This window comes from Centropristis striata, chromosome 18 (genome assembly GCF_030273125.1).
Source record: "Centropristis striata isolate RG_2023a ecotype Rhode Island chromosome 18, C.striata_1.0, whole genome shotgun sequence".
Lineage (NCBI taxonomy): Eukaryota > Metazoa > Chordata > Actinopteri > Perciformes > Serranidae > Centropristis > Centropristis striata.
In genome coordinates this window covers 19,211,191-19,227,565 of record NC_081534.1, presented here as the reverse complement: position 1 = coordinate 19,227,565, position 16,375 = coordinate 19,211,191, and the positions used below count along the sequence as shown (strand labels likewise).

General features: G+C 38.7%; 1 protein-coding gene across 2 annotated transcripts; it reads left to right on the top strand.

Moving 5' to 3' along the window:
- The first annotated feature begins 923 nt into the window (after positions 1-923).
- Positions 924-15,153, top strand: mcm9 (minichromosome maintenance 9 homologous recombination repair factor). 2 transcript variants are annotated; one of them, XM_059356727.1, is made up of 15 exons: positions 924-1,015; positions 2,965-3,146; positions 3,420-3,576; positions 3,801-3,907; positions 4,779-4,985; positions 5,097-5,178; positions 5,460-5,660; positions 5,784-5,909; positions 6,570-6,689; positions 7,060-7,234; positions 8,500-8,702; positions 9,235-9,438; positions 10,590-10,672; positions 11,633-11,778; positions 13,095-15,153. In XM_059356727.1, exons 2-15 carry the CDS (start codon positions 2,982-2,984, stop codon positions 14,998-15,000), a joined length of 3,882 nt encoding a protein of 1,293 aa, XP_059212710.1. In that variant the 5' UTR covers positions 924-1,015; positions 2,965-2,981; the 3' UTR covers positions 15,001-15,153. The 2 variants fall into 2 exon arrangements, with proteins under 2 accessions (XP_059212710.1, XP_059212711.1); XM_059356728.1 differs by having other exon boundaries at positions 936-1,015; positions 3,079-3,146.
- The last annotated feature ends 1,222 nt before the right edge of the window (positions 15,154-16,375 follow it).

Below are 16,375 nucleotides of genomic sequence, written 5' to 3'. Positions count from 1 at the left end.
AAAAATTTTGTGTGTGTGTGTGTGTGTGTGTGTGATTTGCGAGAAATTTGTGTGAAATGCTGAATCACACTTCACAAGCAGAATTTTCAGTTTTACAAATGCCTTTTCTTTTTTTTCTTCTTTTTTTACAAATACACATTTATTTGTAAAAACCAACACACAAGTTACAAATTGTAAATTTGTGTTTGTGGAAGGAATGTTTGTATGCAACAACACTTTTTACAAATACACACTTATTTGTAAAAACCAAAATACAAGTTACAAATTAGAAATTTGTATTTGTGGCAAGCAAAACACGAGACAATTTTAAGCCCATAACGTCACACTGTTAAAAGATATTCGCCTACGTCATTTTTTGTCAAAATTGTTTTTGTTTTTTTTGCCTAAATCATCTCCTCATGACTCTGGCCACCTATGGTAAAATCGCCTACATCCTCAGTTGATCAGTTCATGTGATTTTACTAAGTTTACTGAGATTTACTAAGATTTTACTAAGATTTTACTAAGATTTTAATAAGTGTGTGACTTATAAAATGTGACTTAGGAAATTTTTTTGAACATGCCTTTGTGACTTAAGCAAGATATGGTAACACTTTATTTTGAAGGTGTCTACATAAGAGTGAGCGTGTCATAAACATGACATGGGATGAGTTAGAGTCTAACTCATTTAAAATAATCGTCTAATCTGTTAGATCCGTCTAACCGTCTAATCGTCTAATCTAAACTGTTAGACGATTATTTAAAATGAGTTAGACGATTATTTTAACAGGGTGACGATAAGTACATAGCATAGGGTACATAGCCATCAGACTGTTGCGATGTACACTCCTACTCAGAAGGTGGTGGTAATACATTTGAAGCTGTTTGCCAACTGCCATGAGATCCGAAGAAGAAGAAGAAGAGGAAGCGGATGAAGAAGGAGCAGAAGAAGAAGCCCCGCGCAATACAAGTCACTAGTCAACACCAGGGAAAGCATTAGCCCTCCGAAAACATGTTTCTGTCACTGTAACATACGGTATGTGGATTTATATTTGTTTGAGAACAAAATTGCTGTAATTGATATAAAGTGATGTGTATGTTAAAAGCGGTTACCCATTCATTCCGTTGCTGACGTCCTTCATCACCGGCTGTTTGAACGTTAATTACAATCTGCGCACTGCACCTTTCTACAACTGGACACAGCTGTGGTTATTTACAGTTTAGTTACCATTTCTCAGTGATATTCAACGGCCCCATCATCACGACCCCAGAATCACCATAATCTGGCAAAATACAGAATAAATTACAGTAATATACTCAATACATCAATAACTAACTGTCATCAAGTGCATTTTCATGTACAGATTCTACAGATGTGCAAACGCTCATAGAACTGCAAATGCACCACAAGGCCACTCACTCACATATGATGTTATGAAAACAAAACACATCAGCTTCAGTATAATCTGGCAAAATTGACCCACTACATAATAATAATAATAATAATAATACATTTTATTTGGAAGGCGCCTTTCTTGGCACTCAAGGACACCGTACAAAAAGAAAGTGTCCTCAATTTTCACACACAAAATAAGTAAGCATCCAGTATTTATTTAACAGCACCTATTCCCAGCAGCAAAATGTATTGAATTGATAGAGCCATCACAGAGGAAGACAAGACACAAACAAAAATCAAGAATCTAGAATCAAGTAGCATTTTGGTCCTCAGCTCATTTTAAACAGAAATCACCCTGCCACCTCAAAATTCATTTTTGAGCAACGGCTCCAATGGACAGTTTAACATATAAGCAAGAGATAACCAGATATTTTGGTGCCACTGCCCTGGGCCCTTTAGAGGCCATGGGCCTGTGGGCAATTGCCCAGTTGCCCATATGGTTAATCCAGCCTTGTTTCTCAGGCTGTTTTTATCGCAATAAAAGTCAGACAATCTGTATAAAATGTAATGACCTGGTCAGTCCTCTGGGCTCGCACCTGTAACATCTCTGATAAACACAGCTGTGAAGAACATCTCACAGGTGATGATGAGCAGCTTTCTGTTTAGGTTTGATCCAGGTTCTCACATGTCGTTGACAGAATATTAAACAGATGCTCTCTGACCCTAAATGTGCTGAAGAACAGGTACATAAAAAAATAGTTTTAGAATATTTTAGAATATTGTAAAAAAGTTCAATATTTTTTGTCATTTATTTCAGAAAGTGAAACTCATATATTATATACAATAAACAATCATGATGTTTTTGCATAAGTGTGCCCCATAGTCTAAAACGTTTGAATTTTTGTGAACAAATTACTTTGTACTCATTCAAACTTGATTTTGGGGAACAGGTCATTGGCTGGGGCAGGGCTCGACAGTAACTTTTTTTCCACCACTGTTACAGAACTGTCTAAAATAACTATTTTAAATGCCCCAAAGCGAACTGTCCTAAAATAAATATATAGTTGTTGTTTTTAACCTTGTTATCTATAGTTTTCAGTTGTTAATGGCTTTATAGAAATGCCACTAACACAAGGAAATAAATAATTATACTATTTAAGATTCCCTTATTAGTCCCACAATGGGGAAATTCAGGCTCTGCATTTAACCCATCCTTCTGACACACCATGCTGAGGAGCAGTGGGCAGCACATTACTGCATGCCGGTGGAGCTGTTCAGTCCTTGACCTGTCAGTCCTGGGATTCAAACTGGCGATCCTCCGGTTACAAGCCCAATTCCTAACCTCTAGGCCACGGACTGGCCAAAAAAAGCTTGCTAGACTTATAGAAGAAAGGCGACCCCTGAGATGTGAGTGAGGACCGTCTTAACCTAGCAACATCTCATGCGGCCTGGGTCACCTGAGCGACACACTGGACATGTTTTTAGAATCGTTTTTGACCTCTGTCACTTGTGTGTCTAATGGGTCAAATAGGATTCCATTCCCATACCACTTTTTGTTAAAATGAGTTTGTTCATTTCTATTCTTCCAGATTCAGACCACGTCACTATGTTGATAAACCCAGATCAGGAGGCCCGGATTGGCCAGGTGTTTGAGACCTATCTGACAGAGCATCATCATGAGGACATTCTCCTTCTTATTGCAGATACTAATGAGGAGACCCATCACCCTGTTGTGGTTAATGCCATGAGCTTGTTTGAAGCAAATATGGAGGTAATGTCAGCACACTTCAAAACACAATAAATCGCATCAAGTCAGTTCACTTAAGACTTGGATCTCTGTTTAACTCAAGTTAGGCAATGTGGTTAAAAGCTGTATGATGTTAATGGGGTTCTGCTACCAAGTATGACAAACGAGCTCAACTCCAAAACAGTTGTAACGCTGTATTAGGATTTTTTTACAATGTATTTCTCAATGAAATTAAAAATGTAATAAAATAATAAAATATGTCTGCAGGAATAACATGTGATCTCTACTGTGCCACAGGTTGGGGACTATTTCAACGCCTATCCCAATGAGGTTTTGGCTATATTTGATAAAGTGTTACTCAGAACAGCGCTGGCATTATCAGAGAGTACCTCTCCAAGTCAACAACGAGGACCAAAAGAGAGAATGAGACAAACTCTTCATGCCCGCATCACAGGTTAGATATCCACCCAGAATAACTTAAGATGCTGTCAGAGTTTGCATTGTCAGGAATTATGGTGTCTCAGACTGTAGCATACATTAACTTTCTCCTCTCTTCTTCAGTCATTTTGGGCTAAGGTGACAGTAGAAATATGCATAGTTCAGTGTTTGCTGCTGATTTGCCTGATAAATGAACACATTTTCGTATTCTATTGTTAATGATTGATTATTGTATTTTAGGTCTTCCAGTGTGTCCAGAGTTGACCAGAGACACCATTCCCAGGTCCAGAGATGTAGGACACTTTCTGTCTGTCACTGGCACTGTCATACGCACCAGTGTTGCCAAGGTAACAGCATGCATGTACAGCCTTGTGTTAAGAACATAGATGGAATCACTTGTCAGGGTTAACTTGTGTGTATCCGTTTTGGATGAATTTGTGCAGGATGTTCATGATACTAACCATTTGTAAACTCCGGATTGACCTGCTCTGTTTAGGAATTTAGCCAGCCATCTTTTCATGTTTAATCATGTTTCCATTCAGAGTGTTCACAGAAAGGACCGGCTATTTATAGGGATGGCACGATAACACTTTTTCAGGTCCGATACCGATACGACAACCTGAAGTATCTGCCAATACTTAACATATCTACCCACAAACAACTAAGCTTTTAGTCATTTTTTTCAGAATCCACTTCGCTAAACATGACCATCTAAAAACATCCTGCTCAAACAGTGAAGCAACTTCTCCCTTAAAGGAGGAAATACAACAAAACCTCAGTATAACACTAAGTGTTGATGTGACACATGCTGCTCACCTCTCTCTCTACAGCAGGTCGCCCACAGTTCAATGAAGCATGTACGTGATAGTTTAGGCTTATGGATCCTTGCGGAATCCGATCCAGGGATTTTAGCCAATACCGGCCAATACCGATAACGAATATCGGATCGACGCATCCCTAGCTATTTACAGACAGGTTTATTGGTCAATGCATGTGGAACAGAGAGAGAAAGAGAAAAGGGCAAAGATGAGCTGAGTAATCAACGCACTGCACTGAAATAACATTTTACACATTTTAATCAGTAAAATATATAAATAAAATCAATAAACTGTGATCAGTAGTAGAGTAAATATTGCATCAAATTAACACAAATCTATCCCTGCACGCCATCTTTTTCTGTTTGGAGTTATATTTTGGATCCTTCTCCGCCTCTCACAGGTCCTGGAATACGAGCGCGATTACATGTGTGCAAAGTGTCGCCATGTCTTCGCGGTGCAGGCTGATTTTGACCAGTTCTATACCTTCGTCCCACCGGGGGCCTGTCCTAATCCTGATGGCTGTAATTCTTTCAAATTCAGCTTGTTGTCTGGAGGAGCTGAGCCTGCTGCCTGCAGGGACTTCCAGGAGATCAAAATACAAGAGCAAGTAGGACAGTTATGCTTGTGTCATTGTTTTCTTCAGGTTAACAAAGTACATTTACAGAGTTTAAAAGATATGGCTCGTACTTTTGGTCAGTGTAAATCTTGTCTCTAACAGGTGCAGAGGCTGTCTGTGGGCAGTATTCCCCGTTCTATGGTGGTGGTTCTGGAAGATGATCTTGTTGACAGTTGTAAATCTGGTAAGAACTATAAGCAGGATTTGATAAGATACTTAACACATACTACAGTTCCTCAAACAGCCAATAATATCACTGCAACTGAAGGTGAGGTCCAGTTTAAAACCAGACTGAACCTCCATGCACAGAAGTACCTGGGCAGACTGAAGGTTGTGTCATTATGCAAGCATTCTCAGTTGAACATTAAATATTTTATCTTTCTACAGTTTATCATTTAATATTAGTCAAAGGTTTGGAAAGTATTGCATTTTATTTACTTTATATACTGTATGTGGTGCTCCTAGGAGACGATGTGACTGTCTATGGGGTGATGTGTCAGCGCTGGAAGCCTTTTTCTGATGGCACCTGCTGTGATGTGGAGCTGGTCCTCAAAGCGAACAACATAGAAGTGAACAACCAGCAGGCTGCCACTGCTCTTCTCATGAAGGATGTTCAGAAAGAGTTTGAAGACTTCTGGAATAGCTACAAACACGATCCCATAGCTGGTATGTAGGGTTTTGCTTCAAAACACAAAAAAACTTCCATGGTTCTATTGGTTTTATTGTTTTTTTTTATGGTTTTATTAACTCATTTACTATTAAATGTGACTCTCTCCCCTCTCAATGTAGGTAGGAACCAGATCCTGTCGAGCCTGTGCCCACAGGTATTTGGCATGTATGTGATTAAACTGGCGGTGGCCATGGTGTTGGCTGGCGGGGTGCAGAGAATAGATTCTTCTGGGACCAAGATCAGAGGTATCGTTCTTGTTTCTCATGTGTTTAGAAACCGAAAAGAACAATTATTTCAGTTTCTCCAACTTCCAGGCCAGAGAATTTACATCTTTTATTATGCAGTATATAGTGACGGGACATGAAGTACTGATAAAGGTCTAGGGTATTTAACTACCACTGAGCCCTATGGCTGTTTACCAACTCTTACCAGGCCAAGACAAACTGAAATGCCGGATGAAGGATACAGGCCTTACTGGAGCTCAGCGAGCATCACTCCACTCTGCCCCTGCACTGCATTTTACTCCACTGAGTGACTGCACCAGCCATGTTCCTGTCCATTTCTTGTGTTTATGATCTTGCACTCAGCGCAGAGTCCGTTTCAGTTCATTTAGGTTTACAATTAGATACAGACAGAAACCTACCAAAGTACTTGTCTTATTGCTCATTTTCCATCTCAGTGTCTTCAAAAAAGTTGCACTTTATGCAGCATGCCACTCTCCTCCTGCTCTACGCTCGCCTCTCTGGCACATTTGTATCTCACAGATTTGTGAGATTGACATCCAATTAAAAAAGTGACGGTCTTGGCCGTGACAATATGGAAACTAATTAATATTTAATGTATATTGAAGAAAACTGGTTCTCTGTGGAATGCTAGCTCATAAGGAGTTCCACTTGTCTTCTCAGGCGAGTGTCATTTGTTGCTGGTCGGTGACCCTGGCACAGGGAAGTCTCAGTTCCTGAAGTATGCAGCTAAGATCATGCCTCGCTCTGTACTCACGGCTGGAATTGGGTCAACAAGTGCAGGTAGGCCTTATTCACTGTCAGCTCTCAGCTGATAGGAGTTTGTTTTGCCCACTACATATTAGCCATTTATCAGGAGTTTAATGTTCTCACAAACAATTATACATGCTTACATAAAAGCATATCCAACCAATTCATGCATGACTGGATTAACTGCACTTGTTTGCAATAGAGAGCATTTACTGCATAGCACTGATTTTAATAACTTTTAAGTACAAGTGTCCACTGTGTAGATGTATTAACAAGTCAGATATTGGATGGAGACTCGGTATTAGCAGATACTTATAATGATCTTTGATGATCGGTGTAAATGGATTTTGGGTCAATTCAAATTGATTGGGACACCACCAGACACACAATGTTATTTTTGAAGGACTGACCGTAGCAGCTGTGAAAGATGGAGGTGACTGGCATCTGGAGGCAGGAGCCCTGGTCCTATCAGATGGCGGTTTGTGCTGCATTGATGAATTTAACAGCATCAAGGAACATGACCGCATCAGCATCCACGAGGCTATGGAACAACAGTCTATCAGTGTGGCCAAAGCTGGGTAGGAGAGTCCTGCATACACGTCCACATGCTTATAGAACCAGGTGGAGGCACTGAACAACAACATGCAATGAGTTTAATGGGTTATAGCTGTAATAAAGTATACAAGGTCTTAACAGTTCTTACAGTGTATTTCCGTCTTGCTCACAAGAGTGAACGGCATTGTTGCAAGGACCTCACAGTCTTGCTGGACTGCACTATTTCATATGTGTTTGACTTCACATTATCTCTGTAGATAATGTATTTCATTCCTATTCTATTCAATCAATCAATCAGACTTTATTTGTATAGCACTTTTCATACAATAATGATAATAAAACATAGAAACAAGCAAGCATCCTCCGCCCATCCCCAACCCTCCACTCATGACCCTCCATCCACCCATCCCATTAAAAACAAAGCACAAACTGAGGAAGCGCCATCTCAACGTGGAGCAGTGACGAAACACTGGAGGCAGGTTAGAAATTAATTAGATAAAATAAATAAAATCAAAGTAAGGTAAGATAAAAGAAAAGACAAAACAAAAGTAAATAATTACAATAAAAAGTTAAAAAAAAAAGCTAGATTAAAAAATATGAAAACAAATTATTAAAAAGTAGAGCATGATAAAAAAAAATAGACTAATAAATAATAGCAAATATATAAAAGAGAAGATGTAACATTAAGATGCATGAGCATAAAAATATTTTTAAATGGTTCAAGTAAGCGTCTCTGATGGCCTCAGGTCTTCAGGGAGGCTGTTCCACAAAACGTGGACCACAGTGAGAAAACGACACCTCACCGTGGGTTTTCATTCTAACTTTTGGTTTTATTAAAAGGCCGCTCCCAGAAGATATTAGGATAAAAGTAAATCAGATAAATAGGCTGGACTAAGAGCATTAAGATCTTTATAAACATGTCCATTCTATCTTCTTTATATTATTCATGTATCTATTTGATGTTTTAAAATTCAATTTCTTTTTTTTTTTTTTGGTGTTATTTTTAATTATTATGGTTTCACTTTTACTAAAAAGACAATATCCTTTTTTTTGCTTAGAATATACCCCTACCACAGAAATAAAAAGGATTCTTTAATTCGATAAAGAAAACCAAAATATGTTTTGTAGATTAATTAATAATTTTTTATCTCATTTTGTTCTTGAGAAAATCACGTCATGAAACCAGTATCATAATTTGTGTCTTTCATTGATACATTCCTGGACCGTGTGTCTGGCTGTAAGAGGGAAGAGACATTTCAGTTATTTCTCCATCCTCTCCTCTCTACAGTATGGTGTGTAAGCTGAACACTCGGACCAGCATCCTGGCAGCTACCAACCCTAAAGGCCAGTACGACCCCAGCGAGCCTCTGTCAGTGAACGTGGCTCTGGCCAGCCCTCTGCTCAGCCGCTTTGACCTGGTTCTTGTGCTCCTGGACACCAAAAATCCAGAGTGGGACCGCATCATCTCTTCTTTTATTCTGGAGGACAGAGGTAGAGGACCTTCTTCTGAATTTGGAAATTAGATGAGAAACGCCTAAACGTTAAAACAACTAATTTAAAAAAATGAAAATATAGTTTACTAATCACCCCAAAACTGAACAAAATTACACAAGGAATCTGACGAGTTAAAGAAAAAACACACAAAAAGAAAGATTGAATATAGATTTACTGAAAAATGCAGAATTTGGTAGAACTGTAGGATAATAATTAACTATGAATGTGTTTTTTGTTAAGGTATGATTTTATAATTGTTATTTAAAAAGCAATGAATCTATTTATTTTAGTGTTTATTCCGGTTTTATTTATTTTATTGTCTCTTGTTCTGTTTGTTTATGTACAGCACTTTGTTGCGGCTGTGGTTGTTTTAAAATGCTTAACAAATAAAGTTGAGTTGAGTATATTATAACATCAATAATAATATGCTGTGATCACAGTATTCATTTTCCCCACATACACCCCTCTTCCCTGAAGGGTTTCATGATGAAAGTGGAATTGAAATGTCAGTACTGTGTTCTGCTTTCAGGACTGCCTGCTGAGTCGGCAGGTCTGTGGTCCATGGAGAAGATTAAGGCTTATTTCAGCATAATTAAGCGCCTGCAGCCGCAGCTGTCTGAGGAGGCTAACAGCATCTTGACACGTTACTACCAGCTGCAGAGGCAGAGTGACGGTCGCAACGCGGCTCGCACCACCATCCGCATGCTGGAGAGTCTCAGCCGACTGGCTGAAGGTGATGATGGAATTTCAATGATTCTCTTTTATTTATTTATTTTATTATGTAACATTTTAGTAATGTAACAATCAAGGAAATAAGGGAATAGGAAAAACAAACAAACAAACAAAACAGTACAAAACAAACAACAAAAATAAAAAATACACCAAATTAAATCAAATCAGTCCATGTTCACAGTTCATCCTTTGTGAATGTTATGTAAGCATGCCAAACCCTGTTATGGTATGGTAGTGTCAGAGGTCCATAAGCGGTCCCCATATCCTCCGGAAGTCATCCCCCTTATTCTATAGGGCATATGTGCCTTGTTCCAGTCATAAAGTTTCAATTAGGATTTGTTTAAACAAATTAAATGATTAAATTAATGAATTTCTTTGCTATATAGGACATACTGATAATCCTCAATGATTTTCATTTTTGAAATAAATTCAAATCTTCAAGATTTCAACTCAGTTGACTGTGAGCTGACCTCAGCCATTGAAGCTGATTCATGTATTCTGGAACCGCACAGAACCAGAGCATGTTTACACCGTCATCAAATGTATGACACAGAATGATGCTGCTATGATTTCACAACCAGACTCAGACAAACAAGCTGCTTACCCTATAGAGAAGCTAGAGTGGATGACATCATCGCTAGAGTGCAGAGGGAGAGAAAAATGTGTCAAAAAACACATTTGGAACCTGCGCTCGAGGCCGCAGATACCACTCTACAGGAATAATTTATACATAGAAACAAAGGAAAATGTGTCCTCTCGCTCACAATCGTCTGCTAAAGCTGTCAGAGTTATAGTTTGGGCGTAAACAGTTCAAATTGTAATCTAATGTATGGGTGAGAGTCACAGAAATTTTCTAGTTTACATCACAGTCCTGCCCCCTCTTCCCATACACAGCTTTTCACATGAAGTAACACACTTTTTTGATAAGATCTGGACAAATGATGCTGCTCTCTGCATTTATGTAATTATAATTCATTCTCACTTAGCTGGCATTTAACTGCTGCCCCACGCTCGTCAGTAGAATTGATTATTAAAATAAGCAGTATATGGGAAAAGATATTGATAAAAAAGTGTCAAGTATTCAACAGTGTTAATTAACTGAAGTGTGTATAAATATCTGAAACCACTGACAGACCTGTTTGAACCTTCCAGCACACGCCAGGCTCATGTTCAGAGAGACGGTGACCATAGAGGACGCTGTCATGGCTGTTTCTGTCATGGAGTGCTCCATGCAGGTAAGAAGAAAACAAAATAATGATCACAAATATAATTTGATCTTGTCTTTTGTATTATTTGGAACGGTTTGTTTTAGAAAAGATGTAAGCTTTCATCAGACAAAGTCAAGGAGTTGGAAAATAGAAAAAAAATATGATATCTCTGAAAGCCAGACCTATCACTGCAGTGAAAAACAGATTGGTGATGGATACTGAACAAGTTTGCCGAATTCTGGATTCCAACAAAGACTGGAGACACATGAAGCATCACCCTACTGTTAAACTAGAATAAAGCAGAGTGCAGTGGCTTACAGTGTCAATACCAGCAATTAGACTGTCCCCCGGTAAGACAGTTCATAATGTTACAATCTGCTGTGCTCAGCATTACATTAACAACAATAATAATAAATAGTTAGACTTTGCAAAAAGAAAACTGGGGATTTAAGTGGATGAGTTTACCACAATCAGCTGGTTGGCTGCAGCTATTATTAACAGGATTTCTACAGTCCAGTCATTTGTGGCCCCGGCTACAATACTGTTGTTTTTTCATATTTATTTAACAGATTTCAGTTTGCAGCCCATTAAACATTTTGCATCCACACCCTTGGAAATGAATGTGTACTTTAGTCCTTATGGTGACCCTATACATAAGAAATTATGATTAATCATTTGCCTATCTGTTCCTGTTTTCCACCCAGCCTCGCCTCCAAAGATATGTTGCCTTCCAAGGAAACTGCAGTCATTTACGTTTATTTTACTCAATGTAACAAACTAGCTTTGGTAGTTAAACCAAGCCAAACTGTTTAAACCTGTGACTGTCATCTGGCTCCCTCCAAATTTCATCTAGATTGCTACTTTGACGCATGAGAATGTAATTTAAAAATCTTTTTTGTTGTTAAAAAAAAAAAAAAAAAGTTTGTAATTTTTAGAAAACAGGGTGTTCCACCACGACACTGCAGCCTGTGATCTCTCATCTTTCAGGGCGGTGCTCTGCTGGGAAATGTTAATGCCTTACTCACCTCATTCCCTGCTGAGCCTGATCAGGAGTACACCACTCAGTGTCAGATACTGCTGGAAGGACTGAATCTGCCACTGCTCCTTCAGAAGGAGATGGTCCGGCAGGCCAGGTGAGGAACAGTGTTACAGTGCTAATGTCGGTTACCTCCCACTGTCTTCTTTTTATTATTGTCAAGAAATCCCAGACATTAATAAACTTCCTATATGCAGGGTTCTGATGGGTGCTTGAAATCCTTGAAAATGCTTAAATTTAAATGTTGTATTTTCAAGGTGTGAAAAGTGCTTAGATTTTGGATTAAGTGCTTATAAATGCTTGAAATTCTTACTGTATTTCTCTTGCAATCTGACTATATCCATCTATAGACTATAGATAATCACATGTTCAATGTAAAAAAATAATGACTAGCCTATCTGAAAAAGTGTAATACCATCGCTGTTGGTATGGTTAAGTGAAATCTCCCCCTTTTAGTATGTAAGTACTCATCTAAAACATGCAATTTATAACCGGTGTAAGATACTGGAAAAGCTTGAAAATTGACCTTGAAAGTCGTTGAAAAATGCTTGAATTTGACCACTGCTAAAGTGTACGAACCCTGTTTTTATTATAGTCAAGAAATCCCAGACATTAATAAACTTTCTATATGACAACTTCTGCATTCTGCTGTATGTCCATGGAGCCTGATCCATGCCACCAAACTATTAAAAAACAACATAAACAGCATTATTATGATGAGCCTTTTCCACCTGGAAAAATATATTCCTACTAATAGGATACTAAACCTTCATTTTTGATAGTTTAATGCAATTTATTTACAAATTAAATAATGGAAACTTGTTAAAATGCAACTGATGCCCTGAGGCAACAACGTACCAATATGGAAAATTGCTGTTGCCTCGAGGGAAAAATGAACTATTATGGAATCAGCATGGCAGCATGAGATGTTGGTAGTGTGTGTTTAAGTATTTATATAATGTTCAAAAGCATACCATTCATCATTTTGTTTTGATCTTTACAATTATCAAAGATATATTTGATGTTGGTTGCAGTAAAGTAAAGTTCATGCTATTACTATACTCTATAGGCCGTAGTTTACTGTTATAGTGAACTTTACATGTCTTATTTGCTTATAATTTCCACACATGGCAACAGGCAACAAACCCCAAAAACTTCCACAGTAAAAAATAAATTATAAAATTCTTCAGATTATGTTTATTTAGTCTATTTTAAGACAAAATAAATACTCCAAACATTTTTTTCCTAACTGGCCTCATAATGCGCACCATAGAGGGTTAATGCTTGTTTTTTGTAATGGTATACAATTTTTCTTGATACACCTGGCTTTGTGCTATACATTGGCATAGTCATGGTTAATGTGTGTCTTTGGATGACCGTGGAGACTCTGATCAGGGCTTCTTTGTTCACTAGGCTGAAGAGCAACACCTCAGAGGCTTCCCAGCTTGATCTGCCCACTGAAAACCACTCGCATCAACTCAGAGACTCAAACTCCATCAACAGAACCCACGGCCCTGACATCAACCATCACTGTAAGGCTGATGGCACGGTGGAGAGTAGCTTGGACTGGTTCCACTCCATCACTCCATCACTGTCACCAGATGCTATGGCCTCATCCATAATTACATCAACTCAAGAAAACCTGAATAGAAAACCCAACTCCAGTTGGTCAGAAATATCTACAGTAACCAAAGAGCCAGACTGTCAAACTACCACCGGATCATCCGTAAACCATCATGTTCTTTCAAGTCCTTTTGAATCGATAACCTCTGCTGCAGAGGAAGAAAACAAAATAGGTGAGGAAAATGAAAAGATTAAAGAAAAATGCGTTATAAACCAAAAGGAGATTAAGCAACCTGAGAGACAGAAAGATACAACACACCCAGAGTCACTGGGGTGTGTGGTTCAGAAAGTCTCTAAGAATGTGAGAGACAGAAGACGGGAACGGGGGCTGTGTGCCGAGGAGGGAGGAGGAGAACAGAGAGAGAGGGAGGTGTCTGGAGATACTGTAAGTAATATTTTAGATATGACTTCAGATGCCCACACCAGCAGCACACTGTCATCAGGTAAAAAACGCCCCTCAAATAACCGAGGTAAGTATAACCTGTCCTCTGTCCAAGAAAGTAGAGTTGAAAAGGAAGACAAGAGGGACCAGACAAGGACAAAGGACATCAGTACTGTGCTAAAGGAAAAGATGGCAGCTGAAGCTAAAGCAGGTGAAGAATTGCATGCAAAGTTGTCAGGCTTCATATTCAACCCAAAGCGGATGAGACCTTTAGTCCACAACCAAAACCTTAATGCCAGCTCAGATGTCAGTGCAGAGTTCCAAACTTATGGTAACCCAGGCAGCAGAGATCCTCAAAATGACACAGAAAGCAGGGAAAATACACAGAAGCTAGTTAGTCATGATGACTCAGACAGCCCACACACAGACACAAAGAAAAGACAGAACCAGCCCAAAAATCCTTCGGAAAGCATAAGCGAGAGAAATCATGTTAGCTGCATAAGTGAGATGGAAGAGATCAATTCTCAATCCAGTATTTGCTTTACAGCAAAAAAGCTGGAAAAGACTAACAAATGGGCTAATGGCAAAACTGTGGGTAGAATTAAGGGAAGTGATGCTACAGAAAATCTGTGTCAAGAGCGAAGTGACCGCTTCAACACTGGTGATCTGACAGAAGAAGCTTTCTTTTCCTGCGCCCCACCTTTAAAACCAAACACTGACATCAAAGATCCAGCACCCATCAAGTCCACTGTGGCCCTATCAACCCTAAATAAACTCTCAAGATTCTCATTCACCTGTACAACTGAACCCACGACTCCAGCTCAAACCAACCTGGAAACAAATCCTCCTCCTGGACTGGAAACAAGTCCACTTCAAAGACGTGATGCTGAATGCTCAAGAGCAAATCCTCAAGACAACAACACTCTAAATCCCACCAAACACAGTCCCTTAGAAAGGAAGATAAAAAGTGCAGTCCCTGTGGGCATGGTAAAGGATACACTCCCCCCCACAGCAACAGGACAGGAGCATAAACAAGGAACGGAGTCGCCAAATGAAACAATGTCCAAGTGCAAAGCAAAGCAGACAGAGCCTTCTCATGCTGCCAACCATAGTAACAGTATGAAACTGGTACCTGATGCTCCTGTTGACTATCAAAGCACCGCCAATCTTAAGAAGAGGAAGTGCTTCGAGCTGGGCCCTCCAAGAAGCAGGGGTCCGTTCTCCAGCTCCTCTCTGTTTTGCTCTGTTGAGTTAAGTAATGATGTTTTTGACACTGACTGGGATCAAGAGATTTCAAAGAAAACCAAAATTTGAAATCATAGGCTACCATTACAATGTGTATGTGGATTAAAACAACCAATAATGCAATGTTGTTTTGTTGTGGGACACATGTATTGAACTGTTTGCCTGATGTATGATTCAGTTACTTCCTGTAGTCAAAAATAAACCTGTTATATTGTTTAAGAAGGTCAAGTGTTTTTCTGACTAGAAGACTGGAAGTCTTGTACAGCAGCTAAAGCTAAGTGTGATTAATAAGCTGCTGTGGAAACGTAACAAGCCTTTTTTATATTTTGACCCAAACTGTATTTTTATAAAGAGAAACCTTCTGTGTCCATACGTTCATTAGTGTATTAACAACATTTACACTTTACGTTACTGAAGTTTGTACATCGTGCTTTTACTTAGAATACAATGTATGTGTTAATAGGCCTCACTATTATACACTGCCATAGTTTAGCCCTTGCACTTTTACTAGTTTTTAGTCATTGCAAAGTTTTTAGTTTTATTTTCCGAGGTTTTGAAATTCCTCCTGATAAATTCCGCCACCACTTTATTATTCAAATTGTTAAGCCCCATTGCTAAGTGAACCACATTTATATGTAATAAAGACCTTTATTTAGATGTACAATATGTACAGTAAAACATTTTCATACTTTAAATATAATTTTTTTTTTTTAATTGTCTTCTAGATCATGGAATTCATTCATTCTTTGGAATCAGGATGAGTTCATAAACCTCATCAGTATGAGGAGCTTTGAGAGTCATTCATAAAAGGGAAATACGTCACACTACATTATGCAAGTGGTCCATAGCAACCAACAAAGTCAGGCTGAGCCAGGCCTAAAAAATAAATGCCCGCAATGGGGTCTGTATGATAACAGGAAAACAGGAACAGAAATGAAAAGTATGTTTTCTTTAAGATATTCAGCGTTTACCATAGAAAGAAACTGAAAAGAAAACAGGCATTAAACTAAAAGACTTAACTAAGATTCTCATTCTTTGGCAAGTTCACTTTTTTGGGAGACAAGGTTTCAACATAATTACTGGATGTTAAGGAAGTACTGTATGTTTCACAGGGTGTTCAGCATGTTTTATCCACAAAAATAGGATGTGTTGTCTGCACAGCAGTTTCCACAGTGTAATGGAAACTAAACCCACACATGTAATTCTCTCATTTTTTCTTGAATTCTCGGCCTATTTTATTCAATTCGATGTCATTGATATAGCCCAATACCAGAAATCACAACTGAAATGCGTCACATGGCTTAACAGTCTGTAAAGTGTTTAACACCTGGCCTTTGAACCTCAGTCCAGACACGGAAAAGCTCCCTCAAAAAACCCTTTAATGGAAAAAAAATGAAAGAAGCCTTTAGGAGAGCAGCTGAGGAGGGATCCATGCCATGTCATT

Excerpts from the sequence above, each read along its gene's own strand:
- mcm9 (XM_059356727.1), top strand. The coding sequence starts at position 2,982 with ATGTTGATAAACCCAGATCAGGAGGCCCGGATTGGCCAGGTGTTTGAG. Across the intron at positions 6,690-7,059 it reads AATTGGGTCAACAAGTGCAG|GACTGACCGTAGCAGCTGTG; the intron begins GTAGGCCTTATT and ends TTATTTTTGAAG. Across the intron at positions 7,235-8,499 it reads ATCAGTGTGGCCAAAGCTGG|TATGGTGTGTAAGCTGAACA; the intron begins GTAGGAGAGTCC and ends TCCTCTCTACAG.